Source organism: Pongo pygmaeus, chromosome 2 (genome assembly GCF_028885625.2).
Source record: "Pongo pygmaeus isolate AG05252 chromosome 2, NHGRI_mPonPyg2-v2.0_pri, whole genome shotgun sequence".
Taxonomy (NCBI): Eukaryota; Metazoa; Chordata; class Mammalia; order Primates; family Hominidae; genus Pongo; species Pongo pygmaeus.
Genome location: NC_085930.1, coordinates 16,873,409 through 16,900,599, shown reverse-complemented (window position 1 = coordinate 16,900,599; position 27,191 = coordinate 16,873,409). Strand labels below are relative to the sequence as shown.

The following is a 27,191-nucleotide window of genomic DNA, read 5'->3' as shown; positions in this document are numbered from 1 at the left end:
GATTGTACATCCGATTTTTTACTATTATGTTTTGGCATGAAATTTTAGCAAGATAATTTACTCACACATACATCTGACCCAAAAAACAAACAATAGAAAATAAATGTATGCATGCACACCTGCAGTATATATATATATATATATATGTATATGTATATGTGTGTATATGTGTGTATGTGTGTGTATATATATACACACACTTATATACATATATAAGTGTATGTGTGTATACACATATATGTATATGTATGTGTATATACATATATACACTTATATACATATATGTATATATAAAAATATATACATATATGTTTTATATATGAAACATATACATGTATATATGTATATAAGTGTATATATACTTACATATAGGTGTATATACACACACACTTAATATATACATATATATATAGCGTGTCCTCAGGATTTGCTACTATACTATAAAATCTGATGTTAAATTTCAGTTAATTTTTATTTAAATTTTTTTTGTTATTACTGTTGTAGATTATTATTGTTTTTGCTATTAAAGAATTTGGTTCATTATAACTATGAATTTATTTACCTTTTGATCTGTGTTACTCCCAAAATCTCAAAAATGATTAAATATGATTAAAGATTATTTAATTACAATTAAAAATTGTATGCCAGGCACAGTAGCTCACCCCTGTAATCCCAACACTTTGGGAGGCTGAGGCAGGAGGGTTGCCTGAGCCCAGGAATTTGAGACCAACCTGAGCAACATAGGAAGACCTGCATCTCTACAAAAAAAATTTTTTACATTAGCCAGGCATGGTGGTGCGTGTCTGTGGTCTCAGCTACTTGCGAGGCTGAGGTGAGAGGATTAGTTGAGCCCAGGAGGTGGAGGCTGCAGTGAGCTGTGTTAATGCCACTGCACTCCAGCCTGAGTGAAGAGTGAGATTCTATCTCAAAAAACAACAAACAAACAAAAAAGGTAAAAGAAATTGTAATCACATACATTCTTATTCAACACAAATACATTTGACCAGCCTGGCCAACATGGTAAAACCCTTTCTCTACTAAAAATATAAAAATTAGTTGGGTGTGGTGCTGTGTGACTACAATCCCAGCTACTTGGGAGGCTGAGGCAGCAGAATCACTTGAACCCAGGAGGCGGGGTTTGCAGTGAGCTGAGATTGCACCTCTGCACTCTAGCCTGGGCTACAGAGTGAGACTGTGTCAAAAAAAAAAAAAAAAAGTTAAATACTTTTACGGTGTGCACAGTGGCTCACGACTGTACTCCCAGCACTTTGGGAAGCCGAGGTGAATGCATCACGTGAGGCCAGGAGTTCGAGACCAGCCTGGGCAACGTGGCAAAACCTCATCTCTACTTAAAAAAATATATATAAAAATTAGCTGAGCCTGATGGTGCAGGCCTGTAGTCCCAGCTACTCGGGAGGCCGAGGCCTGAGAATCACTGGAACTCAGGAAGCGGATGCCACTACACTCCAGCCTGGGCATCAGAGTGAGATTCTGTCTCCAATAAATAATAAATAAATAAATAAATACTTTCACATGATTTTATTTTTCCTTATTTGCTATTGATTGTTGAATTTATCTTCCCAATTATCTGGGCAAAACTTTTTTGGTGGACTTTAGCAAAGTATGGAGGTTAAGGGATGGAGAAAATACTCCAATCAGGCTATTTTGCTAAACAATAGTCAGCATTGGATAAAATACGGGTCAAATTTTATCTTTCCCATGTAGGGAGAGGGAAAGAAAAGATCTTCTGGCTAGTTCCTTAAAAAGCTTATACGTATCAGGCTCTCTCTGTGTCCCTAACCTGGACGACTGTAGGTCGTGAGGTTGCTGTCGCTGTTTCCGTTGCCTGCCGTGCAGCAGCTGATGGAGCAGTCATTGTGGTTGTTGCCAGTGTTAGGCCACGTGTCCGCCAGCCATGGCTGCGTGGCAGGTTCACTGATGTTGAGAAGTCCAGGCCTAAATAAAAGAATATATTAAAGCAAATGTTATATGAATAGACAATAATATTTTCTATTTAAAATTCCAATAAATTCCTCATCTTGTTATGCTCACAAATCATCTGATGAACTCTGCTGAACGACATTATTATCTCTTTTATTCTACACACAAGGCCACTGTCACATAAGGTCCTGGGATGTGCCTCCATTTACATAGCCATAACTGTACACGGGAAGTTATGCATCAGACCTAAAACCTCATATCATTTGCAACGTTCTACTCTGCCTTTAGTCACAATGGTTAAAAATCAAACATGGAATATGAACATATTTTTGAGTCCTTTAGTGGCTTAAAAAAATACCCTAGTTCAGATAGTTGGCACTTCTTCATTTTGACCCACTAAAAAATTGTGACTCCTTACAACTTCATTAAAAAATGAAACAAGCCTCTTCACTCAGACAATAGATTCTTCAAATTAAATGCACTGGTGTATTTTTCTCCAAAACCATGTTTCATACTTAATGAGTTTGGGGCTCTGTGACATTTTACACAGATCCTCATCAATGTTTCAGAGCATAGTTCTGTAAACTTGTCAACATTTTCTAATGGTGGCAATGTAAAATGTCATAAATCCCAACATAAGCAAAGGAAAGCTGATGAATTAAATCTGATAAAACAGAGATGTCCACTAAAAAGAATATTAGTGTTCATTTTGTTATTTTTTTGACAGAAGATGTTATTTCTCTTTTACTGTGCATTGGGAATGCCAAGTACATCAGCAATTATTAATGGGAGCCCTGGACCAACAGAGCCAGGGACTCAAACTGGAGTTCAAGAGTGGGATTCTTCATTTCCTTTTCCAGCACCGACTTCATACTTACCTCCATTCAGCAAAAGAGGTAACGTCCCATTCACAATAAACAGACTGGCATTACAGACTCTGCAAAGATTTTCTTGGTGGTTTTATTTTCTATGTTAAAATGCAATAATTATGTTTCTTATTTACCTGGGAAGCAGGCATCTGATATCTCACCTTCCATGGTTCTTATTCTAGCACGTAGTCTACTGAGAAAATTTAGTATGCAAATGATGGTTGAGAAGTAATCCATTCTAAATAAAGACTATGGACTTATGATTCATTTTTGTATGCATATGTGGGTACCTGTATTTATATAAGAAAAATAAATATTTACCCTTTGCTATAATGTGTGAGGCACTGTTCTAGTTTTTTTTTTTTTTTTTAACAGGTATGAACTCATGTGGTCATCACGACAATTTTACAAGGGAGGTACTGTTATCCAAATTTTAAAGATGAGGAAATGGGACGTCTAAGAGAGGTTAAGAAGTTTGTGTATGGTTACATAAAATGAGTGAGTGGCAGAGCTGAAATTCATACCCTAGCAGGCTGGCCCTAGACTTTACACTCTAGGATTTTATAAACACATACACTGGAGAGTACTAAAATTTCCTAAAGCTCTGGAATATTCTTAATAAAAGGAAGAGTGCAGAAAATATCGGAGGTGTAAGCTGTTAAAACTGAGCCATCTTACTATTAAAATTGTCGATACATCGTGATTTGAAGAGTAATGTTTCCAAACTGTTGAAATTTTAAACATTGAAATGCAAGTTATAACACAGATATCTGCAGCCTTGAAATAGATATTAGTTAGAGAAATTCTGCATCTAGTAATCTTTTGCTTTCTTATTTTTTCTTTGAACTTAAACTATGAATGTTATCACTGTAGAAGTTATTAAAAATAAAACTCCATATGTGACACAGCAGAGACGTTATAGGACGCCTCAAGTATGGGTCAAGAGGAGATTTTCCACAGACTGACTTACATGTTTCAAAAGAAATAGACAATATTTTTATGCTGCTCTGATTCCCTCTGAAAAACACTTTCATAGTGAATGCTTTGATATCATCATAGGCTGAGAGACCTTTTCATATATATGAGTGATTTCCAACAGGAAGCTGACTTATCGATTGACATCCTAGTTTACTGTTTAGACTTGAATTTTGAATGCTAATTATTAAGGCAGAAGGTGAGCCATGATTACTGGCCTCTGATGAACCTTAAAATGCCATGTGCAGCTCTGAGAGGACTTTGAGGAGGTCAAGGCCATACGTAGCTACTCTAAGAAGGGTTCTAAGGTCTTTTTTTAAACAATTTCCCAGGCTACCTTTATACATTTGTGCTTAAGATATGAAGCAGAAAAAATCCACATGGTGGTTACAGGGATTAACATGTTTCTTAAATATTATCATGTAATATTATCATATAATATATTAAGTGGATAGATTTGTATCATGAAGAAAAAAGAGGGCAAATGCACTTTAGTAATTATATGGCAATTACCTTCAATTCCTACTCTTCTCTTGCTATTCCAACCACTCACCCCAAGAAAGCCTATTTGAACTGCTAAATCACAAAATAAAACACTACAGAGTCCAGGAGCTGGGGAAATGGTGAAGGAGGCTGGCAGGAAGCTTTGTCAGGCTATAGGCTGTCTCCCCTTCCCACTGGCAGACAGAATGAGCTATAAAGCCAAGGGCCAGATCTCAGGATTGCCAATATTTTAAAGAGAAGTAAAGGCTTGAGCTCTATTTCCTCACCTCCCACCAACAGGAAATGTGGTATTGGCATTCTCTACCAGGTTAGCCAGACTTTCCCACCCCACCCTTCTCAGGTTTTCTCTGCTTTCTTGCTTTATGCTGTGGTTTGGATTAAGTACGTCTTTTTGGACACATCGCCTGGAATGTTTGAGGAAAGGAAAACAAGTGAATAGAAACAGCTACTTAATATTTCCATGATCATTTCCCTGGATTTTCTCACAAATTCTTCGCCCTTTTTAAGTTGGGAAGGGGTCTCTTTGCTTACCACAATCTTCATTCTCTCTTTTCCAGGAATAGCCACATTTGCAATGCTCACAATGATAACAGAGTTCTAGATAACCTTCTCCTTTTATCAGGGGAAAAAATATAGCCTCCAAAATTTCTCTGAAGTCACCAAGGACTGAACTCAGGCCTTCTGACATTCATTTATTCAATGGCTCGTTCATTTTTTTCTTACTTATTATAGGTGACATCTTTAAAAAATTAATCCTTCATGTGATTTATCACATTTATTTATATAATTCAATAAATTACATTTATTGCATTATTAAAAACCCATTTATTGATAAATAAACCATGTAATCTCCATCCTCCAGGAACTCACACTCTCTTGTCAGAGGCAATCATATCTACCAGGAGTTGCCAAACATTTTCTGTAAAGGACCAGATAGTAACGTTTTAAGGCTTCCCAAGCCATATAGTTTCTTTGATAACTACTCAACTCTGCCAACGTGGCTCAAACACAGTCATAGAAAATATGTAAACAAATGAGCCTGGCTGTATTCTTATAAAACTTTATTTAAAAAAACAGGTGGCAGGCTGGATTTGGCCCAAGAGCCATAATTCGCTGACCTCTGATGTAAACAAAAGATAACGGCATCACCTTATGTTAGGTGCTTCATTGAGGTAATTCCACATTAGAGAGTTAACGGAGGGCATAGTAAGTGGAATTCAGTAAACTGAAAAGGGTTGCTGGGTGGGGAGACAGTCCAGACCTACATAATACATGCACAGCGTAGTAAGGACACATAAGAGAATGCAATCTTGGCAAATGGCAGGTGGAGTGACACAGTGGATTGTAGGGTCTGGCACATTTTGAGGTGTGAAGTAAGTCTGCAGAGCCCTAGAGCTGTGGACTTTGCATATTATGTCGAGTTTGGATCTGATATTCTAAACATGATAGGTCCTATTGATAATGGGATTTTCTGGAGCTCAGAAACATGATCAATATGCATTTCAAAAGATCATTCTGTCTCCAGTGAGCAAAGGGAATTAGCAGGAAATAGTGCTAATGAAGGTATTATAGATAAAGGTAGGACTCCTGAGAGCTTTTGTCATAGATTAGGCAAAGGAGAAGTAGGGCTCGAAATAAAACAATATGAGAGTGAAAGGAGTAAGAGACAGCATCGACAAAATGCAGTAATGGATACAGGAGGTCCAAGAGGATGGCTGGAAGGTTTTGGCTTTGGTGTCATTAACCAAGTGAGGTAGGAGGTCCAGTGAGGACTCAGAAAGTCTGAAACACATGAGGGAAACCAGTGCTTAAGGGACAGACACAAGAGAAGTCAGTGTAGGAGTTTGGTTCATTATTCCCTCTCTGATCTCCCTAGGTCACGAAACACAGACACAGACACACGTACACACACAATGACACACACATCCATAAGTGGCTAGGAATGAGGCCCCTTCATAAAGCAGCCTTATCGTCCTCATCCTGTTTTATTTTTTCCATAGCATTTATCAACTGCTGATATTATCCAGTTGACTTTTTAAAAAAATGTTTATTATTCATCTCGCATTTCCCCCACTATAATGTAAGGTCTAGAAGGGCAGGAATTTTTATCCACTTTGCTTACTGATGCATCCCAAGTAAGTAAATTAGTACCTGTCACATAGTAAGTGTTCAATATATTGCATGAATAAATACTTTTAAAATTTTGTATATAACTGACATTTTGAGCATTAACTCTGAAATCTTTATTGAACTGTTGCCTCCGTAACATCCCAACATCGCTTAGCATTTCATTTAGGAAAATGATCATTTCTACTTAGTATTTGAAATAAATCAGTTTCACTGCCAGGGATTTTATTTTTAAATTTAAAAAGCTATGTTTGTTTTGCGATATAGTGAGCTTTCCAAATAGCTCAGGAACTTTGTAATTTTTCCATCCTGCCGTAGCAACTAGCATTTGCTACCTAAGCATTCCTGCCATTGTTTCCCACGTGCTAGTTTGCTCTATCCAGGTTGTAAATTCTTTTGAGTAGGAAACAGGCTTATTTTTCTGTACGTGCATGTGTGTGTGTGATACTTGTGTACACATGCCCACGCACAGAGGCTAGTGAAGAACATATCAAAGATACTCAGGAAGCACTTTCACATGTTTTGATTAATGAGGAGGTTGAAATATACACATGTAATGAAGTGGTTATAAAATCAGGTATTCCAGATTCACCCACGAGAAAATGTTCTTATGCCAGAGGCTCTTTCATGAGTGTCTGGGCTGTGATTTAGATGGAATTCCCCTGGATGCACAAACATGCCCTGGTTTAATTCCTGAATCAAGTGGATTTATTCCTTATGGAAACCTCCCTAGCTTTGGGTCTGTCACTGGCTGGCTTTGTTTCACAGGTATGAAAACAAGAAGTTAGCAATACCCACGAAAGAAAGATTAGTACTTGTTGCCAAATTTGTACAACATTTGCTAAAGGTGGTCAACCTTCTTTTTTTTTAAACCACTCTTTGTTATATACTAAATTCAGTAATTTCCTTATCGGATGGTATGTTCCTTGAATTCAGGAATAATATCTTACTCATTGTTATCTTTCCAGTAGCAGCCATGTTATACAGCTGTACAAAGAAGGGAATTTAGTAAGTTCACTGAATTTGAATTATAAGATGGTTTTGGTTGGAAGATTTTTTTTTTTTACACTGTAAGCTAGATGTTACTGTTTTGGAGAAAAAAAACATCTTATTCTGAAAAATTCTGAAGCTTGGCTCATCACATAACTTATACCTTATTTCAGCCCCTTTAAGCTGGTTGTCACATCAATTTGTGATTTCTCTATGAATATATTAAAGTTCACTGAATAATAATTACTTTAAAAATCATAAATATAAGATTGAGATTCATTTCAATTAGAGGAGGGAAAACCTTCTTTGTTAACAAGCTACCCAGATTTCCTCTTTTATTTCAACACATTTTCCTGCAAATGGGGATGTGAACTATGTTGAATTCATAACAAGAACAAACAAACATAACCTACAACTTATAAGCAATTGCTGTGTTCAGCAGGTTTTTCAAATGAACACTTTTTCTTGGATAGTATTTGTTAACTAGCTATATTTGTTAATCTTCATAAATGCCACAGCTTAGTCACTTTAACTCCTTTTAATCATTTGCTAAATCAGCAAGTCTCTTTCTCGGTTGAAGTCCTCCCTCTGGTGGTCACTCACTAAGATGCAACTACTCCAATCAACTACATTTGTGTGTAAACAGCCTGTTTCAACAAGCATAGCTGAATGGAGTCTTTGTCAAGGAACTAAATAAATTCCACCTTTAAGTTAGACTTTTTAAGCAGAGAAAGTGGTGTCATTGAGGAAGATGAAGAAATATTTGGAATTCCCTGTAGGATCTACAAAACAAGCAAGATAATTACCTCCCTCCACTGCTGACAGCTTCGCCTCCTCTCTGGTAAGTTACTAGAATGTTATGAAAAAAAGGAACAATTAATAGACATATTTATATATCAAAAGCTATTACATTCATGAGCTTCTTTCTAAAATGGAATTCCTTCTGTCTTCCTACACAGAAGCATTGCAAAAATCACACGATGTAACAGATTCTGATTCAACTAGTGACATTTCTTTAAATATTGTATAGAATTATATATACATATCATATATCTAATTATATATAATTAGATATCTATATATCACTCTTATTTTCTTCATATTCCAATAAGGTGGAGAATCAAGAAAAAGCAAAACATCAGTACACTCTTATTAAATATAACTGTTACACATCTGTACATTAGCATTCCGATGGATTTCCATTTTGAATTTATTATTGGAGCACATAATTTCATGATTTTATATAAGTGTCAACTTAAACTCAGGAAAAAAAAAAAACTACTAGATTATTTTCCCGGAAGTATGAGTACCAGTAAGTCAAAGAAAAATGTTAAAATAAACCTTTCCACACACAAAGATGTATGCCAAGTTGTGACTGTTAATTCATGTGACATATTTTTTATTGTGGCTTGTGCAAATTATTTCTCATTATATTTTCATCAGACATGTATAGACAATCAAAATATAATGCTCTTGAAAGCATCCTCAGCTTAATAAATTTGGGGTGGAAAATTTAACCATAACAAAAAAAAGATTTGCACATAGTTAGGCTAAGTGGTTAAGAAGATTAGCTTTTCTGTAAATACAGACACATTTTCTAAGAAGAAATGTGTTTTTAAAGCTGCCAAATTCTGCTACTTAGAAGAACTCCAAACTGGAAGTCTGTTATAGAGAGATAACTGTTCCCAGTGATGACAATAACTGGATTAAAACTGAGAGGGCATAACTACAGGTACATCTTTTCCTGGAGGTGACGGGACAGAAGAGGACCCATTTTGAAAGAAATTGAATAGAACGGAATATTAGGATTCTGACTTAGGGAAAATGAAAAGTTTTCTCTTTCACATGTGCTGGATATTGTGGTTACCTTTAACAATATTGATTCTGGGGACAGAGAATCATAAGGGAGAGAAATTTTTGTTGGAAAACTCGAAAGCTTAAGTTGAAAAATGCACTGCCAAGTCTGAAGTAGTCAATAAGATCATTAGCATGTTAAATCATGCTGAAGGTAGAGACAGTGTGTCTACTTAATGAAACACATGCAAACAAGGCCAAGATCCAGTGTGGAATTGTGAATAAATAATTGCATGGAATGGATGAAAAGCAACACCAACCATTTCTACTTTAAACACATGCCTGGTGTGAGTAAATCAAGTATTACATTCCACGTTAAGTTCTTTCCCCCAACTTACTGCGGAAAATGAAATAAAAACAGAAACACAATAGTAGAACACATGCCAAACTAACAATGGAAAGGAGGAGGGTAAGTGCAAATATATACCTGTTGGTGTGAAGGTAAAAGACGGGACTGAAAAATCAAAACAAAATATAAACCAGTTATTAAGCTGAAGAGAGAAAGGGAACATATCACATTAGTATAAATCAAGCAGACAGCTGAACATAAAACAAATGTAAATAACTAAGCCAGCAGTTCTGACACTCTGATCTATGAATAAAACCAACTCTGAGGTTAAAAAAAGAAGCTTGTCTCTACAGGTACCATTTTGAAGGGTCTGACATTCTAGTACGCTCAGGAAGGGAATTATGCTAGGTTAGCCTGTGAATGACCCTGGATTTAGTAACACAGATTTAGCTCATGGCTTTCGTACAAACAAGAATCCTCCACTATTAATCATCTCCAAACACAGGATGATGGATTCTTAAACAAGTATTATCAGAGTCTTGCTGGAACCTTATCTAGAAATCTGAAAGTAAATGCTTATTAAAGTGAACTACTAGGTGCACTTATGTACTCAACATTGAGAGAAAAAAAAGAGAGAAAGAAGGAAAAGAAGGAAAGGCAAGGAAAGGGGAAGAAGAAACAAACAAACAAACACAACACAAGTAAAGGAAAGGAAAGAAAAAGATGAACTGAATAAAAGAGAACCATAAAATTTAACTGTTTCACTGAGCGGAAATGCCTGACGTCCTACCACACAAATGACATTTTTTGTCATCATAAAAATTTGTGAATGGACAGAAAAATCTGGAGTTTTAAATTGTAATTTCTTTGAGTTTACTTTTAGAAGCTTCCTAGAAGTAGGCTGGACATTCTTTTAATACCACAGTAGAAGCTAAACAATAGAACAATAACACCCTCCTGAAAACCTTCACTCTCTCTGCAGTTATAAATCTTAATCTAATCAATAATGCCTGAAATTGAACTGCAGACCTCAAAAGTAGCAGCCATTCCTCCCCCACTTTTCCTATCTTCTCCCATTCCTGGGGGGTTGGATAACGGCAGAGCAATTTCCATGTCATTTCATAGAGGGAGGAGATTGACTTATTTCCAATCTCTTCATGTTAAATTAAAGTAAACGCTGCTCTGGTTAAAAAAAAAAAAAAGCAAGGAAATATATGTTATTCCCTCTAAGATTAAAGTTTCTTTAAAATAATCTTTAGTAGAAACAAAGTAGAATATTGATTACTTATCATGTATCAAAACACTGCCAGAATTATATTTTCTATTTCACATTTGAACATCTCCAAGAAATTTACTGTAGAATCGGAGCATTTGGGGTTGCAAACCGAAACGCTATAGCATCCTCTACAATTGTCACTTCTTACCAAGCCACTTTATCTCTGAGCATACTAGAAAGAACAAAAGCAAAAACCTCAGTGCTGTGTCCCCAGTTTATACCCTGGCCTTCGTTTGCAGCACAGCAGTCCCTGTCTTAAGAACCCTATTGTGTTTTTTTCAGTCAGGTCTTTTCAGAGTCAGTGTAATTTAGCTACATTCAAAAATTCAGAGCCATAGTAACAAGTCTTCATAAAAAAAAAATGAAAGGTGCATTTGAAACTAAAGCTATTCAAGCAAGAATGGAGTGCCTGAACATTAATTTGCAATCACAAGGACACCGGGAAAATATGAAAGGTCCTTGTCATTACTTCTCCTAGCTAACTGCTAACCCCACTTTGAGGAACTGAAGAAGAGATGAAAAGGAGGTCAATCTAAATGAAATTTTCACTGCTAGCACACCAAATAACAACTTAATTTTCAAAGCTTCCAATAATATAATAAACTCTCTGTGTCCCTAAGTGATGCGGGTGCAATATGTGAATGCATGTGGACAGGGGGTACCCAGCGAACTGGCAGATGTCACACTGGTAGCTACATATAAGGGGGAAATGTTAAATATGCTCACTGTTCCCCCGAAGTTACACTCTGGCTTGATGTTTTATAGGTCAATAGGCTCTTTTACATTTTTTATTCTTTAAGATATTTCACTTTCTTTTTTTCTTAAAATTACTGGCATTGACTTTGGTATAGAAAATTTAAGATCTCAAAATGCACTTAAAAATTGCATAGAAACAAAATTATGAAAAAGTGCCAACAGGACAAAGTGAAGAAAGCAGAATCAAATGCTCATCAAATTACATTTGTAATTATGTTCTATGATTTCTGCTTAAACACAAGCTAAGTTGAAAGGGTAATGGTATTAGTTTAATAGGTTTTGCACAAAGAGCACATAGGCATTTGTCGGCATGCTCAAAGTACGTTAGTAAAGAGAAAGAAACATTTCAGTAGGAAGGAAAGTTGCATGTCACATTTTTAGAGTTCAAGACAATGTACAGCATTAAATTATTATAATCACGTAGCTATGGCACTTCATAAGAAACACAGGATTCCACCGACTGGCTATTTGCAAAACAGAGTTGATGACGGAGGTCTTTTGATGAAGAATTCAAGAGACTCCACATCTATATGTTAATTAGTCACTCTTTTCCTCATTCAAATCCAAACATCTTCTACCCTGAACATCCAACTCCTTCCCCGCTCCACCACACAAAGAAACCCAAAACCCCTTGTCTACAATTATTTTCAGTCAAAGGTTTTTATATGGTAACATGTGCCTGACATTCTTCTACTTTGTATACATAATGAGCACCAGTTCTCTTTTCAGTAACCTCCAAGCCCTCATTTTCCATTTCACAGGCGGGAATATTGACATACTGCTTCATCCCTAGAGAGGACACATATGTGAAAAAAACATATTTAAGGATGATAATGCTAAAGCAAATGTATGTACATGAAGAGACTGCTGCTGAGCCACAGGCTGACGGCAAGGAGATTTATTTTTATAGTATTAGTGATGCATTTGTGTTGACTCTTGCTAAGTCCCCTTGTGACGGAGAACACAAATATTTTAGACTGCTGTCCCATACTGTTTTATCTATGCCTAGGGACATTCAAGTTCTAGCTAACATGAAAGATTCTGACTTTGTCATATAATTGGTCAGAGAAACAATCTGGCCAACATGTGTAAGAAATGTTCACTTACGTAGAAAACTGGGGGGAAAAAGTTAGTGATGGTAGGGTAGAAGACTTTTTTAAATTGGAAATCCTCTTTAAATTTGCTTTGCAGGAAAGCAAAGCTGTTGCGTTTGACTGAAGGATAGGCCCTATAATTTGTATAATCTGCCATTTAAGTCAGTACAATTTTGACAGCAAGAAGGGGTACTAGAAGTGATCTTGTTGGACTAGTGACATAAACTGGGGCGTCTCTGAAAACTGGGACTTACAACCATCTAACCTAATATACAGCCCAGATCTGAGGCCCAGAATTGATGAAGGTATCCAAGGGGCAGGGAGGATCATCTGTCTGACACTGTTAACAATTTCCTTTGAGAACAAAAAACACAAAAATATCAGCAGTCTTCAGAGTTTAAGGATAAGTGGCAAAAGTATCTGTGACAATCTTGGCATATTTGGGTCATCTTTAAAATTGCAAATAATAATAGTGGCCAAGTAAGCTATCTTTTTTAAAATTGTAAACATATTTGTAACAAAATCACCATCACTAAGTAACAGCATACACATATTCCATTTTGCAACTCTATAATAATAAAAATGGACTAACCCTCTCCTCTCTGTAAGCAACAGTACATCACTCAGTCATGCCTTCCATATTCACCAAGAAAGGAGTATTTTATAAATAATCAAATGGCAGTATTTTCTATTTTGCTTCACAAAGGGTAACAATGTCTCCCTTGAAATAGTGTGAGACTGTTCAAAGGTTGCGTTTATAATTCCAATAACAAGGACATTGAAAATTTCCCTCAAGAATATAAAGCAATAAAATAATTCCCTAAGAGAAAAGGGAAATGGTATAACAGCCAAAGGTAGACATACCTTGGTGAAATCTATTTTAAAGGAACTGAGCCCTAAGAAACTAATAAACTCTATTTGTAGTTCTGCTATGTAAGAGAAGTTAATATGTGGATACCGCAGCACAATAAATGCACTTTTGAAAATCTTGTACATATTAAAAAATTCTAGAGGATATGCATAATCATGAATAATTTGGAATCAAATATTAAAATCAAGAGTTTTATAAACATTAAAATATGAAAACCTTGGGAAAGCTAATACCTTTTCTGATACCCGCATAAGTACTAGTAAGTCCGTTTCTCTTCTTGCGGTGTCGGTAAAGCCAGATGCTGAAGACCATAAGGAGGATCCAACAGGCTGCTCCGATACCTGCTATGAAGGCAGGCTGCTTCACGACATCTGAAATCTGCTGAGCGAGGCTGACTTGGTCCTCAGGTGACACAGGGTTTCCTTGGGCATCTGAAAAGTCATCTTCCGATTAATTTGGGTCGAAGACTCAATGCAATAATGCACGCACTCATTTGTGGCTGCCATTACTTGGTTAATTTCTGGATAATGATCTCTGTTTTTCCTCACACACCACTCACCATCATCAAATAAAACAGTTCATACTGTTTTCAGCAAAATTGCACAGTTTTATTTATTTCTTTCAACTCAAAGCAAGTGTGACAATTGTATAGAATCATGCTTAAAAACAAAAGCAATGGCACACTGCTTCTCTTTTCGAACCAAAGAGCTCTGCAGGTTACTGCTTAGATTAAGTCTCACAGGACAGTGCTAACTAACTGAGAAAAATACAAAACATAACACTAAAAAATGAAATACTTTAATACAGGTACAAATAATACATGTACAAATAAGGAATATTTAATAAGTATTCACAGACAATAAACTTTCCCAGACTTCTACAGCATGCTTAAATAGTATGTTCTAAAAAAAAAAAGAAATAAAATTTTATGTCCTCTCTAAGCTAGATATGGAAAAGTCTCTATGTGTGTGCATGTGTGTGTGTACCCCTGACACTAACATTATATTTTAAGACATTTCATTGTCTTAGAAACACATTACTTAATGTAAGCTCAGAAAGACCTACACAATTCAGGATCAGTAAAACCCAATGAAAAATTCAGATAATGTTACCATTGAAAGAGCCATGAACAATCTCTGCATTAAAATAATAATCATGGCAAGCAACAGATAAAATAATGTGAAGTATGTAAAAGAATTATAATATCAAGGGTTATGAATCGTCAAAAGGGCTCATATTTTCTGCTGGCCATTTTGATTCATTATTTAAAAATTGATGAATATATGGCTAATAAAATTAACTTAGTTTACATTTATGTTTTAAGCCCACTGAGTTTTTTTCAAGCCCACCGTAACACCCAGTCACACAAGGGGTCTGCAAAGTTGCTGTAGAGACCTGGAGGCTGTATCATCAAAGCAATATCCACTTCTGTTGGTATTGAGTGATATCAACCCTGAGGGTGCCCACTGTGCAGAATTCCCACCTCTGTCTGCAATTTTGATGTTCTTCCCCCACCACATCTGGTGAAACAAGAAGGTGTTGGCCCATTTCATTAGGATTGGTGCTTTCTTACAATTATTAAATCATTTGATCCTGATACATATTGTTGTCACGAGTTCTTATAATTTTATGTGGCCTCAGCATTGATTTTGAATCTAAGTTTAACCTTCTCATAGCAGAATCTGGGTTTTGACACCCTTGACAATGTCCAGTTCCCTGACTCCCTCCCTCCAGTTCCTCAACATGGTCAATCCAGACATCTGCCTTACACGACTGACTTATGGTGGCCACCTCCCTGTGGGATACGTAGATACAACTTACTTGACTCACCCCAGTGACCCCACACCCCTCATGGACTGTGCAGATATGCCAGTGACCATTCTCAGACAGAATGTGACCTCATGGGACTTGTGCCATTTGCTCTAAGAACCCACCAGTCAGAACTCCCCAAAGGAAACTTGCCTGGGTAATACCTTCAACAGCAAAAAGTCCTCAGAGCCCAGGTCTTCCCCCACCGGATCCCCACCTGCTGGTTGAGCACATTGCCCTGGTGGCCTTCTCGTCTGCCCTTGTCGGCACACCCTCTGTCTCATGGGCCTGTGAGTAATAAACTGCTTCCGTTATTTCACGTGTTTTTGTTGTGTTGCCTCCTCTGAGTCTCATCTAAGCAACACACTGGGAGGTTTTAACTTTCCTCCCAGTTAAGGCTCTCCTAGGAGGAGGCATGTTGACAGGAATAAGCTGGACACAGGTCAGATAAGAGCCATGGGGGCGTCTGCCAGTATAAACTAGTTTCCTGTGTGAGGGACACCTGGTCATGGGTTGAACACAGGCGTTATGCTGTCTGCCGGGATTAAAAAGCATCCTGTGAAAGGCACAAAGTGAATACCCACAACCAAATTCTCCAAAGCCCTGTCAGGGCAGGACTAGAGTTTATAGCCACTGTGCAAAGAGAGACCTTAAGACCAAATTAGAAAGAAATACAGCAATTCTGCTAATACAATCTGCTTTAAGATAGAAAGATTTTTCAATCCAAAAATACATTTTTTTCCATAAAGATAATTGGTATAACTCATTACATATGAATAACATTTTTTATGGATTCTTCTTTCAACGGATTTTTCTCTTATTAAATGACATTGCATCTTGGTAAGAAAATTGGAACGAAAAATAAGCAACTTTCAATGACGAAGGAAACAGCCTTCAGGAAAACAGCACCCCTTTCAATGCAAAATGGCTAAATTCCTTCTCATGTTGTATGAGTGTGTGTGGTTTTTCAGTTTGCTTTGTTCTTGAACAGAATTCCAGATCTCATTCTATAGAGGGTCAAGGCTGAAAAACCTATTTTCACAAGCAGTTACCTGCTTTTCTCTGTTTGTTGAATGAAAGTTTTATTTCATGTTCCAGACTCTTTTATTACCTCTGGTTATCCTAAGAGCATCCTCTTAAAGTTCCTAAGAAGTCATCCTCTTAAAGTTCACCGAGCAGAGCTATCCTTCTTATTCCTAATACATTCTTTGTATCTGCTAGGTTTATAGATTTCATGGCTATTTGTGCAAGGTTAAGATGGGTAGCCTCAGATAATATGGAAACAGCCAGGAGAGGTCCTATGCAAGCAACCAGACGGATTTAACAGACTCAAGTGTGGTATGACTAATGAATTAAAACAGCCACTCGCTGGCTCAGTCTTTGTCTCACTGCAGCTGAGCCTATATTAAGATATGGAAAAATGGAACTCATTTATAATTTCAAGGAAACCTATTTGGCCCTTAAGCCCCCATGGTTTCAATCTTAAATAAATAAAATTATACATAGTCATTTTCCCAATTTATCTTCCAAAAAATAGAACTAAATAATCTTCAGTCATAAAAATAGGTAAACAACAACAATATATAGAGTCATCACAGTGTTAACTTATTTCAATGTTAATAAATTAATACTGAAATTTAATAAAATTGGGCAAATATTTGACTATCAACTATTTTATCAATATAAACTGTTTTCCTCCACATCTTATATAAACGTGAAACAGATGCATCAAACAACTTACTTAGTTACAGTTTCTTGTGTTGCTTGAAACAAACTGGGAGCTATTTTTCGTTTGAAAGTTTTATTTCTATATGTAATCATTGGTTATTTTTTAAAAATATATTTTAATAGTTTTTGGAGAACAGGATGTTTTCAGTTACATGGATAAGTTTTTAGTGGTAACGTGAGTGCAAAAATCAAATTTTAGCCTATGGCTGTGACAGAGACAGCAAGTTTTCCCCTAAAAGCTTGAATGGGACACTCATATAATAGAGCTGTTGGGAGGAGGCTTCCTAGCCAGTGACTTAGTTTTGTAGTGACCCCGTTCATTTGCTTGCAGTCACACTGGGAGGAGTCATGTGTACCATGTCTAGACCTGTACCACTGAACACTCCCATAGACAATGTGTTTCTCTCCTCCCCTTGCTGCAGGGCCAGCGTTCACTTCAGAAGCCCTGTGATAAAGAGGCTAACCCATCCGCCTATGATCCTCAGTGTCTGTGTGCAACAGAGTCCCCACCCCACAAGTGGACTTTGGTAGACGTTATTGTCTCATAGGACAGAAACTCTGCAAATGTATCTATTACTGCAACTCGCATTGTCTAAACAATGGAACATCCATAATATTCTTCAAAATAAATGTGAAGTTCTTTATGTATAGCAATGAAGTTTATGAAAACCAGGTGTTTCTTAATTTTGTTTTGAAATAATTTCCAGGATGTCACCAATATTATTAACATGCAAAACTAGTATGTAATTGTGAATTACAAAGCTTCATACATCTGATCCTTTTTGATGATTTAACAACTGATTGTAATATTAGTAACATATACTAATATTTTGCTAGTAATAAAATACTACTAATGCTTAACTTCTGATCTGGGAAGACAAAAACATAAAGGTGCTATATGCTTCTTGGCATCATTCATAATTTACATGTAGCTTCTTAATATTTGAACCTTTCTTCTTGCTTTTCAGTTACAATGGTATTGTCATTGTTTTGTTATTGTTTGTTTTAGATTTTACTAGCATGCGCTTACTAATTTGTACTTTATGTTCATGCCATATTGCCCAGAGTGAATTGTGGTAATGAAGCTTTCAATGTTAGATTTTTTTTTTCTTGATTCATCTAACCACGTTTGAGGCACAAATTGCATTTAACTTTCTAAGCAATCAGCATATAAACATATTTCAATACTCTTTGACATCTCAATCTATCTTTTTGTTATAATAAACAATTACAATTTTAAATAGACACTACATGTGAATATAAATTGGTCATTGCTATAAACTTCTAATATCTGGTTTAAGTTTTAAATAGAAGTTTGCTTATTTGATTTTTTTTTTTTTTTTTTTTTGATAGGGAGTCTCACTCTGTTGCCCAGGCTGGAGTGCAGTGGTGTGATCTCGGCTCACTGCAAGCTCTGCCTCCCGGGTTCACACCATTCTCCTGCCTCAGCCTCCTAAGTAGCTGGGACTACAGGCGCCCGCCACCACACCCGGCTAATTTTTTTGTATTTTTAGTAGAGACGGGGTTTCACCGTGTTAGCCAGGATGGTCTCGATCTGCTGACCTCGTGATTTGCCTGCCTCGGCCTCCCAAAGTGTTGGGATTACAGGTGTGAGCCACCGCACCTGGCCTATTTGTTTGATCTTAAATCCAAGCAACTGTGAGTTCCATGAAGGTGCAGACTGTCTTTCATGTTCACGGAGGTATCCTTGCTGCTCAATTAATAGTATTTATTGAATAGATAAAAAAATTATGTAGGACAGGATTAGGATAACATTGAATATTGACAACCTTTTGCCTGAAATATCAAAAATGTGTGCTTGGATATGTTCAAGTTCAGTTGAGATATCTACGTCCATATATCTACATCTAGTCTCTCTCTCTCTCTCTTTCTCCTATATATTAAGTAAAGCTAACACTTTTGTAGCTCTAAGCCATATTCCAGATTCTATTAAATTAGCAATGGTGGGTGGCTCAGCCAGATGCAAAAAAGCAAAGCAGGACCCATGGTAGAGCGAGAGATTGGATCTGCACTGACACTCACCCAGCTGGATGAACTGAGGCTCACTCTTCACCCCAGGCCCTGCCCCAGTGCTGGCTGCCACTTCCACACTGTATCGGATTCCAGGAACAAGAAAGGGAATGACCACGGAAAAGGTGGAACCATCCACTGTTTTGTTGATGTGGTATCGAGTTTCATTGCCCAGACACCAAACCTGTAAGAAGTACATCACAAAAACCAAGCTGGTAAATTACCTAAATGAATGCAAAGATCAACACAGGGTTGCAGTTTTAAACCTAGACAGAGTACAAAACTGTCATGCACTACCATAAGAAGTTTCCAAAGTCATTTTTCTCTAAAATCTAGTTCTATGAACAATCTTCTGGTCAAGTTTAATGTTGAAAGTAGTTTCAAGGCGTCTTCATGACTTTCTCATATACTTTTAAAAGGTTCTATCAGGTAAGTCTACAAATCTGTGCTCGAAGGTAGTAGTTTCTATCAGCCCACTTCATTTAGATTTCTAACACCAAGACATTATTTGCCAGATAAATAAGTACCTTGCAGATAGCTGTGTCTATGCAGATCAAGAACAATACTCATTCAACATTTGCATTCTAGGCATGACACAGATGACCAGATACTGTAAAACAAAAATGAGTAGGAAACTCCAAGTCTCGTACTTTACTTCAACAGTTCTCTGGGATCAACCTGCCTGGCATTGGCACTGGCACTGGCACATCACATTTTATACGGAGTAGTTGATTGAAAAGGAAGGAGAGCTTCTGAATATTCTAAAGTAGTTTGCACAAATATGATTATTAAAAATAAAACTGCACACAAGGAGTGAGCCTCATCTTAGGATTTTATTCAACCTCTGGTACACTGAACTATATTATCAATGAGAGAAAATTCGCCCTCTGATCTTCTATTTAAATGGGACTATCAGTCCTTCACAGCATACATGAGAACATGAAAAATAGCAATACATATTTGATGTGAAAACAGCATTCTTCTAATAACAAAGAGTTACCTGATTAACTTAGCTAATAATATTTGTGATCGAAAACTATTCTCAAGAAATTGAGATTTTCAAACTATACTATAATCCTTGTTTTAAATTTCACTAAAAGATTCATCAATGAGTGATCTTCTGCGATGTTTAAGAACTTGGATGTGGTGCACGACAATGTTCAAGCTCAGTTTCCATAAGAAAATGATCTATAGAAAAACATGCTCATTATTATTATTATTATTAGAGACAGAGTCTTGCTCTGTGGCTCAGGCTGCAGTGTAGTGGTGCAATCTTGGCTTACTGCAGCCTCCACCTCCCAGGTTCCAGTGATTCTCCTGCCTCAGCCTCCTGAGTAGCTGGGATTAAAGGCGTGCACCACCACACCCAGCTAATTTTTGTATTTTTAGTAGAGACAGGCTTTCACCATGTTGGCCAGGCCGGCCTGACCTCAGATGATCTGCCTGCCTCGGCCTCTCAAAGTGCTGGGATTACAGGCGTGAGCCACCACGCCCAGCTGACATACTCTATATTCCCTATGATGTCCTCAAGCAATATATACCATTAACTTTAAGTAGACAATTGTATAAACTGTAATAGGAAGTGAGATTAAAAGAAATCTAAGCATAGTCTCTTCCATCATTTATCCTTTTATGTTTTCTTTGAAAGTTAATATTATTTTAATATAGTTTCAATACATAACACCAAGAAATGGTCAGACCCTATACCAGGAGCTGACCATTTGGAAATAAAGACTCTTTTGTGATTTTTTTAAATCCCATTTACATTATACAGCTGAACCAAAGCCACAAACTGATTTTGTACCAGTCAATCAGGTTCTGAAAAGCATTTTATTATTTTAAATTGACCGTGAAGTTACGTGAAATCCACCCTTTTGCATATCTTCAGGAGAGAAATGAGTTCTGACTCTTAGGGGAAAATGCCTACATTCCACAATTTAGCTTGAGAGCTGAGACATCACCTCATTTTAAATCCTTAAAAATCTTCTATAGCATTCTATTTTTATGGATTAACGCATAGTATCCTGTCACTCCTCAGTATTGAGACAGCCTTGAAACTCTTAAGAAAACACTTAAAAGTACAGAGACTTTTACCTTTTAATGCCTCAATTATCTAGAAAATCTTACTTGAAATATCTTAAAACATCCACAGTGCACTTATGGCAGTCTTTTAAATACCTTAAAAAATACACTGTTCATATACACAAATGGAATTCATAAAGATGTTTCTCAATTTGTTTTTAAAAATCTTTTGAAAATAAAATAAACTTAAAATTCTGCTCAGGATACTTGGTTACCGTACAGATTAATTTGCTCCTCAGAAGAACATGTATAGTCTTATTTGGGCCTTAACTAAGGATGCGCATCAGAATCGCCAAAAGATTCACCAAAATATATGTGCAAGGGCCCCTGTCAGACCACCCGAATCAGAATTTCAAAATCACTGAATGAACAAGAGAAGTGTTTTAAAAATAATTTTACATGTTGCTATGTGGACCAGCAGATGGCGCCAAATATCCATAAACAAATACCAGCCCGCTTTTTCTTTGTGAATGGTGGGGGCTGTCCATCAGAATATTAATATACATATATTATACTCATACCTTATACTCTTGGACCATTCCATTTTGAGTGTCTTCTGGAGGTGGCTGCCAACTAACTAGAATTGCAGTTCCGTTTCCATCATTCTTGGATACAGTTACACTTTGGGGTGGGGCACTGGGTGCTGTTAAATTGTTTTAAAATGTAGGTTATTAGAATGTGTTAGAGAACACTGAAAGCAGGTAATTAATATCAAACCCAATAATAGATGTATTAATTTTATATCAATATATGCTTTTTTTTTTTTGAGACAGAGTCTTGCTCTGTCGTCTAGGCTGTGGTGCTGTGACATGATCTCGGCTCACTGCAACCTCCCCCTCCCGGGTTCAAGCGATTCTCCTGCCTCAGCCCCCTGAGTAGCTGGGATTACAGGCGCTCACCACCATGCCCCACGAATTTTTGTATTTTTAATAGAGACGGGGTTTCACCGCCTTGGCCAGGCTGGTCTTGAACTTGTGACTTCAGGTGATCCGCCCGCCTCAGCCTCCCAAAGTGCTGGGGTTACAGGCCTGAGCCACTGTGCCCAGCTGCATATGTTTTAAAGATGTATCTCATCCAAGTCCGAAGAGTCCCAAACTACCTAAGTTGTTGCTCACTTAATGCTAATTCACGGCCACTGTGAATTTTCCATAACCACAGTTAAATACCTTGTTTCCACCAAACATCCCAGGACAATTCCTATTTCTTCTACCGTGTAATTCTAGTCTCATGTTCTCCCCCGAAATGTTGAAAAGTATGAAAATGAATATTAATCATTCATGATAATTACTCATACAGCCAAAGTGACAAAGACATGTTGGGAAAAATCCTTCTGTTAGTTAATGTAATCTTTTACCTTTATGTAAATACTGTTTAATTTCTAGGAATAGGGTGGTCAGCTATAGTGGTTTGTCTAGAACTGAGGTGTTTTAAGAGGGATGAGATTTAGGAAGAAAATGCTAATCCCAGAAAGTCCTGGGCAAATCAACACATTATTCAAATCATGGATCAAAATAAACAAATAGAAAATGCTGAATGGAAAATAAACCAAACGGAAAACAATTTCATTTTTAAATGTGAATTTTAGTTCTGAATAATTAAATTTCTATATGCCATTAAGTAAAATGTTCACATTTGCATATTTGAGGTAGGCCACTATTGAAGCAAGTCAACTATTATAGCATTTTGCTTTTCTAGTTTTCTAAATAAACAAATACTGTTAGCAAAATATATGTTGAATATCAAGAAAGTCAGTAATTAATGCCACTATTAACATTATAACAATTTAAATTAAGCTAATAAAATTCTAACAAACATACTGCAATGCATGGAAATCATACGCTTCGTCATACTTGCCTTCTTCCAGGGTTTTGGCGAACTTGATTTCACTATCTGCTCCTTGAAATTCATTAAAAAAAGGGCGAGCCTTAATTTCATAGTTGACTCCCTTTCTGAGATCAGGGATAACCACACTGTTTTTGGTTGGTGTCCTCACTTCAAAAACTAACCAGTCTGATTCTCCGTGGTTGGCTCCAGATGGCCGATAGAGAATTTTATATCCTTGTATATACTGAGACTGTTGATCTACCTATTAAAAAGACAAGTAAAATGTAATTATTCATATTATTGTATTGGTTCATTGGAAAATAATAAAAATTAAACGTTATAAAATGCACAAAATTCTGTCTGGCTTCATCCCACATTCTTACACAAGAAATGTGTAAGAATTAGAAAGGAAAAAATAAAAATCATTATTTGTGGACAACATGAGTGTGCTCATAGAAAATCCAAAAGAATCTTCAGCTAAAACATTCAAATAAGTAGAATACTGAAAAAAATCCACTATCTTTTGTAAGGTGATACAAATTTCTGTGGCATTAACTTCTATGCTTCATGCAGAAATGTGAGGCCTGATGGCAGCTCTGACATTGCATGTAAGACATCCCTGGGTCAAGGGGATGAGAAGCTAAAATGTTTGATGACTTTCTGATTTTAAAAGCCTACTTAATGCTACCTGGAAATATTTCTAAGTTTAAAAGATTCATGTAATAATGATCCTATCACAAGTTACATATCATAGTTAATACTATCTGTTTCTTTCCTGAGACAGGTCAAGTTCACTACTGCAGCACAATAGGAAAAAAATATGCTCAAGATGCAACGTTTTTCTGTTTAAAGCCAAACTAATAGCTACTGTAATAAACAGTGCTTACACTATAAAGTTATCATTAATGTACAAGTAGGCAACAGATAGTTACATTTTATATGCATTACAATGATCTCACAGACGCTTATTAAAACTGAGATCAAATATTGTAACAACTCACTGTCCAGTGCACTTCGATGGAAGAGGAAGAAAGGATGGTAGGGTTGTGGAGGTGCAGAACAACATTCCCCAGCTCTCTCTGGACCTGCTTGTGGTCCACCCCCTGACTTGTTGGTGGAACATCTACAACAATTCAAGAAAACTGTGTCAGGTTCTACACAATGTTACTGAACTGAATGAAAGCATGGTAAAACAAACTTTTCATTCATAGCAATTCTCAGTAAAGAAGAATCCAAGCCAGGCTGTGATTTGGAAAAAAAAAAAAAAAAAGAAATAATTTAACCTTTTTATTAGGATCAGGAAAGTAAGAGGGGATAGAGAGGGAGAGTAGAGAGAACGCAGAGGACATGTATTATAGAAAGGCAAAAAGAGCAGGAAGCAAAGACAACAATGGCAAATAACAACATTTGGTGGCCCCTCCTACCGTGTAATGATCACTTTCCTGATGAAAATGTGGGCACTAGGGCAATCCCCTGAGTTTGTGAAAACCTTCTGTAGTGATCCTAACTATGCAAGACAGAACAGAGACTGAAATTGCAGCAGAGTGGCTAAGCAATGGAAAGAAAGGAGATATGCTTAGTGAAAACCAAGAACAGAAAGAAGTCAGATACTTTACATCTTTTAAGATGAACTTGGATATTTTCTCATAGAAGGTATATGGTAAGTTAGTGGCTACGATGGAGGTGATACAGATGCCAGCAAGGAAGTAAAATAAAATAAAGCTGATTAGATTCATGAGAAAAAAGTACTTAACGTTTATTTAATTGATGATGATTTAGTTATTGTAGCATAGTAAAGAAGGTTTGATAAATTTGATAAAGAGTTCTTAATCTCAAAAGCCCCAAAATTTTAGGAAGGAAACTAAGAACACAGTAAGAATGAAATGGCTACTAATGTTAATTTTTTTATAAGCTTCTTAAAGTCTACACTCAAAAAAACATTTGCCCATTTCTGAAGCAGTTTTCTAAACACAGATGTTTTGCTTTGTTTATAATGGTAACAGGGAATACACAGGAGGAAGTGAAGAAAATGTCTTTTGGACTTCAGAATTCTCTTTCTCAAAGAATTGTATTTTGGCACCTACATTCTAGATGATTCCCCATTACCTAAAAAAATTAAAATGAGAATTTTAGTTTACTGAATCATTAAATACCTTCAAACAATTGATCTTGGGTAGAAAGCAAAAGCAGGAATACCAAGAATGAGACCGCTAAGTACCTTGGATGAAGTCCAGGGAAGCTAGGCACGTGGAAGAGATGACATCAAGACTGATATCAAACACTCTTACATATTGTTTGGTTGTTTTTTACTTAACCTAGAAATTAAGCTGATAAATAAGCAAGATGAAGAAAAAAAGAACTGGGATAATTCTGGCATTCCATACTTCATCTTCCTTTACCGATATTTTTGGTGGTTAGGACCTGCCCTCAGGATAACTATTTTCACAGCCTCTACGTAGTAAACACTTGATTGTCACCTTTCCATCTCTTCCTTACCCACTGGTCTCAATTGCTCCTATGACTTAAGCTGCCATCCATGTCTAGGATAAGAGCGAAATACTTGGAATGATACAGACTTGGGTTTGCATCCCACCTCGGCAACTTAAAAACCACTTAACATTGGAACAATTTCTTAACCTCACTATTCTTCAGTTTCCTTATGCTTCAGATGGTGGCATCAAAGGTAGCTAATCCTGAGGGCTGTGGTAAAAGCTGTCTTGTGGTAAGACATAAAAAGTGCTTTTCCTGAGAGCAGGGATTGTGGATCCATAGTATATAGCATAGTGCCATATACATAGGTGTTGCTTAATAAACATAGGTTCAATTAAAATGTATTCATCTATGGAAAACACACACATTATGTCAGCTTCCAAGTATTTCCCTCATACGTAAGCTCCCATCCTCACAAAATCATCTCCCTTTCAGAAAGTATCTTCAAATACAGAAATAACCATTTTATATATAACTGCCATGATCTGCATCCCAATCCCAAATTCCTCTGATTTGAGATAAACCTACCAGTCAGTTCCTTCATGAAAATTGCTAGAGTCTCCCACCTAGTACCCATGACAGCAACAGCAGTCTATAACATTATAATAGAAATGTTCACAGCAGAGAGAAAAAGGGAAAGTGACACCTAATAATATAATTTTGAGACGTTTATGAATTGATCCTCTTACTGTTTTTGTTCTCCTCCTCCTGAAAGAAATATATGACAATGTAAAAGGTCTTTCTCAACATTCAGAGTTAGACTTAAAGAAAACCTAACCGCTCCAGCCAAACTGTTTCCCCCAACGTTAAAACTTCATATACACAACCTCTGAGGGGAGACTATCCAGGCCCCACTCATTGATAATAACTGACATCATCTTAGGTATGATATATATATTCTATGTATCTGTATAGATTCTTTTAAAACTAGGGCTCAAGAATGATACACAGACAGGACACATGGGTGAAGAATCATAGTAACTAACAATGGTAACAACAGCTGCACCTCTGCCTCGATGACCGTCACCCCTACCTGCCAGGTGCTCATCTCATCTTCCTTGCATAATCAAATCTTGCCTTTGGGAAAGCACACTTTGATTACCACATAACAAGGCTCTAACTCCAAACATGACATAGGTCTACCTGACTTCTCTACTGGGAACCTGTGCCCTGTATCTGTGCACCTTTAGCTTTTGACCCCAGCTCATTCATAAGTATCTACACTTGGGGAAGATTCTTTTGCAACCATATTTCAGAAACGGTTAGAGAAATTATGCCTGCTCCTTTATGAATCACGTTCCAACAAGTCCTTCTTGAATTTCCTCAGCCCTCATTTTTCTCCTTGCTGTGTTTGCGTTCTGTTCCCTCCAGTGAAGTTTTTTTTGCAGGTGATTCCCCAGGCTCTTATTACGGTGGGAATCCAGGGCTTACAGCCTCAAATGAAGTGCAAGAACAGGCAAGATATGTGCCTCAATTTTACTTCTTCTCATGGGCCCTTTTCTGTTGCCTCGAGCTAGAATAAGCATAACTATTCCATATGGCAGTCTCTTAAAACGTTAAGGAAAAGATGTCATGTCTGCTCTGATGTTATTATTTTCTGGCCTAACCATACCCAGATCCTTGAAGGTCTTTTCATATGATGTGATTTTCAGCCTTTCATGCAGCCTCATCGACTATCCCT

At 36.8% G+C, this 27,191-nt stretch overlaps 1 protein-coding gene across 1 annotated transcript in view; it reads right to left on the bottom strand.

Moving 5' to 3' along the window:
- ROBO1 (roundabout guidance receptor 1) overlaps window positions 1-27,191 on the bottom strand; it is a 1,000,765-nt gene that overhangs the window by 46,976 nt on the left and 926,598 nt on the right. Inside the window, exons 15-22 of the mRNA XM_063661467.1 lie at window positions 24,022-24,143; window positions 23,051-23,282; window positions 21,718-21,839; window positions 19,127-19,298; window positions 13,780-13,977; window positions 9,688-9,714; window positions 8,213-8,255; window positions 1,802-1,956 (exon numbers count right to left, since the gene is read on the bottom strand). Of these exons, the coding sequence (XP_063517537.1) occupies window positions 1,802-1,956; window positions 8,213-8,255; window positions 9,688-9,714; window positions 13,780-13,977; window positions 19,127-19,298; window positions 21,718-21,839; window positions 23,051-23,282; window positions 24,022-24,143 (1,071 nt within the window). The remainder of the gene's footprint in view (window positions 1-1,801; window positions 1,957-8,212; window positions 8,256-9,687; window positions 9,715-13,779; window positions 13,978-19,126; window positions 19,299-21,717; window positions 21,840-23,050; window positions 23,283-24,021; window positions 24,144-27,191) is intronic.